The sequence below is a fragment of the Drosophila obscura genome, unplaced genomic scaffold (genome assembly GCF_018151105.1).
Source record: "Drosophila obscura isolate BZ-5 IFL unplaced genomic scaffold, ASM1815110v1 contig_179, whole genome shotgun sequence".
Classification (NCBI taxonomy): Eukaryota; Metazoa; Arthropoda; class Insecta; order Diptera; family Drosophilidae; genus Drosophila; species Drosophila obscura.
The window spans coordinates 7,785,404-7,790,601 of record NW_024542766.1 but is presented as its reverse complement, the minus strand read 5'-3'; the positions used below and the strand labels follow the sequence as shown (position 1 = coordinate 7,790,601).

The window sequence follows — 5,198 nt, the reverse complement described above, 5'->3', positions numbered from 1 at the left end:
TTCGTCTGGTTTTATTTCTTAATTGCGTGTACTTTCGCATTTCATTTTATTATCAGTTCACAACGGAAGGAACGGAAGTATAAATACCTCTACGAAACTCTGCGAATGCCAGTTCTTTTTTAGATTCTATTCAGAGAAGTAGTACCAATGCGGTGTTCAATTGTTTTCATTTTATTGGCGATAACCTTTGGGCGATCTCTGTCCCAGCATTGTGAGGTGAGTGAAATATTCCGTTTACTGACTGCAAAAATCCCAAAAACATTGCGGTGCTCACCAATAGGTGGATGAATCCCAACACGAGTGCGGAGGCTACTGTTACGGAGCTGTGAAACCGGTCCTGGATTACCTCGCCATCCTGCAAAAGCGAGTGGAGTCCTGTGAGGCCAAGCAGCCGGCTGACACACTCTCAAAAATCGCCCTAATGAACGAAAAGTTAGACACTTTGGCAGGACACATGGCAACCCAGCAGTATTTGGAAAAAAGATCAACGGCAAAAACTCATGAATTAGAGCAACAAGCTGTGGCTGCCGTGCAGTGGCGAAAATAATGGACACAAAATTCTACGGGACTGCAGGAATTGGGAAACAGCTCAAAAATATTAGAGCAAAAAGTGGCTGGCCGTGCGGCAAGGAATGGGCAAAAAAGGAAACAGATGGCGAAAAGATTGGAGAGACTCTTGGAAAACACTTTGCTGGCGGTTGGGACATGCGATCCATCAAGAGTTGGAAAGTAAATCAGGGGAACATGTTCATAAATTGGAGCTACAACTGGCTTCCGAACGGAAAGAAAGGGAAAAGAAAATTCATATATTAGAGCAAAAAGTGGCTGCCGTGCGGCAAGAAATGGGCGAAAAGATAGAGACTCTTGGTAAACAGATCCAACAAGAGTTGGAAAGTGAATCAGGGGAACATGTTCACAAATTGGAGCTACAACTGGCTTCCGAACGGAAAGAAAGGGACGAAAAGTTAGACACTTTGCAGGCGATGGAAAAGAGCTTACAAGAAAAAGTTAAGAAATTGGAGCTAAAGCTTAAACCTAAAAATTTAGAACTTTTCAAAAAAATTGGTTCGAAATACTATTATATAGAAAATACAAAAAAAACGAACTGGCAGGGTGCCCTCGATATCTGCCAAGAGATGGGAGCCCATTTGGTGAGTCTGCAAAACGAGGATGAGTTGAAGGCAATCGATAGTATAGTTTACAGTCTCTATTGGATAGATCTGAAAAAACTGGAAGCTGAAGGAGAGTTTATTTCGGCCACTACTGGTGTCAAAGGAACATTCTTTCATTGGGCGGGAAAGGAACCCTATGGTGAAAACTGTGATTGCGTCTATTTACTCAGAGGTGAGATGCGCACCAATCTATGCGGTCTCACATTACTTTACTTTATTTGTGAGGCATATTGGGTGGATTAACCACATGACAATTTGAATCAGATTATAAGTAGTGTGAACTAAAACTCAATAAAAAGAATAGAATATTTAACTGTGGGTCAAAATTGATTGTTTAGTTGGGCTGAAAATCCCGGCGGTACTGCAATACCGGGCCAACCCGCGACAGAGGTGGAGCAAGCCCCTAGCACTCCGTCTGATTCCAAAAATCAGTTTAACATTTGTTGTTCTCCAATGGAGAAACTATCAGATGTTAAGCTGATAAGAACAGATACTACACTTTGATCTTAGCCATAAGGCCGAGAAGCGATAACCTGAACGTGGAAATCATCAACCACCTGATGACTGTACGGCCAGAACCAGTTGGGAATTATTAGTGCACTATTTGGAGTAGCCCACCTCCAGGGGCAGGATATAAAAGCGAAGAAGTTAAGGTAAAAAATATCAAACGTGTTTTGGGTATATTTATAAATTACAAAATTAAAAGTCACTTCAAGTAGCTGAGCGCCTCCTCAACGTCCGCCTTGGAGCCGAGGAAGATGGGGCTGCGTTCGTGTATCTTCTTGGGGACAATGTCTAGGATGCTAATCTTTCCGTCGCTGGCCAAGCCGCCGGCCTGAATCATCAGATAGGCCATCGGATTGCATTCGTAGAGCAGGCGCAGCTTTCCATTTGGTGCGGACTTTGTGGCCGGGTAGATGAAGATGCCGCCGTATTTGATGGTGCGATGGACATCGGCCACCATGGAGCCCACGTACCGAGCACCGTAGGGTTTGCCCTTGCTGGGATCCTTCTTGGCCGCCACATAGTTGAACACTCCCGCCTCCCAGTCGCTGGCATAGCCCTCGTTGATCGAGTAGATCTTTCCCTTCTCGGGCACACGCATATTGGGCTCGGTGAGGATGAACTCGCCGATGGCCGGATCGTAGGTGAAGCAGTTCACTCCCGACGAGCCCAGTCCGAGCACAATGGCCGTGGCCGAGCCGTATAGAGCGTAGCCGGCGCCCACCAATTGGTTACCGGGCTGTAGGGCATCCTCGACGGTGGGCACGCCCTCGCTCTTCTTTCGGTAGATGGCAAAGATGGAGCCGATCGACACCAGGCAGTCTATGTTGGAGGATCCGTCCAGCGGATCGAAGCACACAATGTATTTGCCCTGCCAAAGTGGGAAAAGAGTTCATACTGGCTGCCTCTCAACTGCGATAATATCTCCTACTGATTTGCTAACCTGTTTGTCTGTCTCCACCTCGATCACATGCTCGTTCTCCTCGGACACCATCAGGCAGGTGGTGTAGGATGACTTGAGCATGTTGATGAACAGCTCATTGGAGAGCACGTCCAGCTTCTTGACCTCCTCACCCTGAACATTCACATCCCCGGCAATGCCATGAAGCTTGGCTATTCCAGCCTTCCGCACCGCCGATGCCGTCGCCTTGATCGCCGTCTGGATGCAGTTGAGCAGCTGGGACAGATCCCCAGTGGCGTTTTTGAACTTCCTCTGCTCCTGGAGCACAAAACGCGTCAGCGTCATGGCATTGGAATCGAAAACGGGCCCCTGTTGGCTCATTTTTGCTGTTTATAAAACGAAAAATTTGATTATAGTTCGGACTCTTGGATTCTTGGTTTCATTGGTAAGAGGAGGGGATTGGGAGAGGATGCTACGATTTTTCATATGCAATTTTATGATATTTTTTAAGTTCATTATTAGATATTATTGTGGTATTAATTATTATTATATTATTATTATTATTCGTTTTTAAGATAATGTTTAGATATTTTTTTTGTATTAGTTATTAATTGAAATTCATTAAAACTCGTATAAAAATCAATTTTAATATTTTTTGGTTGAATTTTTAATTCATTTTAGAACAAATGTGTTCTCATTTTTTATTTGATTGCATAAATATTTTCTTGTAATTCTGCGAGTAACGTATTTAAATTATATTTCTTCTGTGTTTTTTATTGAATATTTAATCAGTAAAGTCATCAGAAAAGATCAATGTTAAAGTTCAGCAAAATCTAGTCCGGATTATTTCATATGAATTTAGTTAGAGATTAAGAATAAGTAGCCGATTAACAGGCTATACAGCTGTATAATTAAATAAGTGGAACTAGTACATATAACACATATATTTCATAAATAAATTCTGGTTTGTACTTTAAATAAGGTAGATTTTCGTTATATTTGGTTATATTTGGTTATATTTGGGTTATTTATTTGGAGAATAACTGCAAGATTATTTAGGGTTTTGGTACAGGCAGGAAAGAGCAGGTTTAGGGTTCGGCTGGCTAAGCAACGCGGTTAAGTATTTAGTGGTGCAACAGGCTGAGTAAGAACTGGCTGGTACAACATATTGGTGAGGATTGGAGGATGGTGCGGGACTGCGGATTGGAGGATGCTGCAGGTTGGGTAAGGAACGGCAACAGCAGGGCTGCGGCAGGGAAATGGAAGCAGGAAGCGCCTTCACTTACAATCACCGTTACTGGCCGCCATTATCGGTTGGTTGGACACACTCTAAATTACGGATACGATACGAGTATGCTGTGTGGTTCCTGTGGGGATCCATCAAAATACAAACAAATTATAATTTGCCACAAAGTGTGCCCTTTCCCATAGCTGTGAAGGTCACAGCGTGTACCCCTCTTGGGTCCACCCTCTCTGTACGGGCCACTATCTTCAAGATTGCTTTTTTTTTTTGTCGGGTGTCTTGTTGCATAAAATCGAATCACTATCAGAAAAATTGTCACTTTTTATGTACATGCTTCTTACGTGTTAATTTGAAGTACCCGTAGAGAGAGTATTCGGAATTTGTAGCAGAGAATTGTACACAGAATGAAAGTTTCTTTGGAAATTAGATACTTTTCTTGGGTTTCTTAATTATTTTAAGAAGAATTATGCCACTTAAATTAAATTTTATTTCATTCGAGACTATACCAATAAATTAATAATCACTCTGAGTCAGTGTATCAAAAGATTCGGTTTTCGACTGCAGGCTTTTCTTCTTGTTTATTTATTTTTGACTTTGCTGATAACCTGTTTGTCCCATCGCATATGGGGGGGTCAAATTCGTATCAAGGAAAGTTTTATAAAACCGGAACCACAAAATATATACATATGTACATATGTATGCAATATTTTTTAGCAAAGCCAATTTTTGAATAAACCGACACGTGCCTCCCATATATTTTTAGAACGTTGCCGAAGAACACATGATTAGCCAGCATATCGTCTATAAGTAAAAGCTGTATTTTTATCGTATTTACGTATACATATAGCTATGTATATCTCTCATATATTCAAGTGATACGAATGATTTGACTGCTGGGGCTTGTCCTTTACATTGCTTTGACCGGTTGGACACAAGGCCTTGTTGTGTGGGAGCTTCTTTAGAACCGAAATGCACTTTCACTTACAACACAAAACAGATCTATAGATGGGGGGAAAAACGACAACGAAACAAACACCGCAGTCGACGGCTGTGCTAAAGAGACTGCCGGAACCGAACTGTGCGTTTGCTCGATTTTAGTCCACGTCCCCACCGACAGCAGCGGCCACAACGTCACAGCTTGCACGCTTCCCCTGCAAGGTATAACTGTTTTGAAGAGATGTTTGTCAAGCTGAATTAAATAAGGTTAACAACATTTAATCGACATTGTCAGCGCATATTTATTCATTTGATAGACCTGAAAGAGTATTAAATGGTTCGTCGGGCCACAGCTAACATTACTCTCTTGTTTTGCTTTTTTCCACTGACAGATAGCATGTAATACACAAAAGAGAGGGAGTTAGGTAAAGAGAGAGAGAGA

General features: G+C 42.2%; 2 protein-coding genes and 1 non-coding gene across 4 annotated transcripts; 1 reads left to right on the top strand and 2 right to left on the bottom strand.

The window, feature by feature from the left end:
• Positions 1–69: 69 nt before the first annotated feature.
• On the top strand, positions 70–1,415 carry LOC111077894 (accessory gland protein Acp29AB-like). The gene is made up of 3 exons (XM_041592425.1): positions 70–216; positions 281–513; positions 929–1,415. The coding sequence occupies exons 1-3, from the start codon at positions 148–150 to the stop codon at positions 1,413–1,415; spliced, it is 789 nt and encodes a 262-aa protein (XP_041448359.1). The 5' UTR covers positions 70–147.
• A 90-nt stretch (positions 1,416–1,505) lies between these two features.
• On the bottom strand, positions 1,506–1,702 carry LOC121403980. The gene has a single exon (XR_005967627.1). It is a non-coding gene; the product is annotated as a U2 spliceosomal RNA (small nuclear RNA).
• A 131-nt stretch (positions 1,703–1,833) lies between these two features.
• Positions 1,834–4,909, bottom strand: LOC111077896 (fructose-1,6-bisphosphatase 1). Of its 2 annotated transcripts, XM_022372360.2 has the most exons (4): positions 4,806–4,909; positions 3,864–3,944; positions 2,620–2,963; positions 1,834–2,547 (listed from the first exon to the last, which is right to left on the bottom strand). In XM_022372360.2, the coding sequence occupies exons 2-4, from the start codon at positions 3,883–3,885 to the stop codon at positions 1,879–1,881; spliced, it is 1,035 nt and encodes a 344-aa protein (XP_022228052.2). In that variant the 5' UTR covers positions 3,886–3,944; positions 4,806–4,909; the 3' UTR covers positions 1,834–1,878. The 2 variants fall into 2 exon arrangements, with proteins under 2 accessions (XP_022228052.2, XP_041448232.1); XM_041592298.1 differs by lacking the exon at positions 3,864–3,944 and having other exon boundaries at positions 4,806–4,908.
• Positions 4,910–5,198: the final 289 nt, after the last annotated feature.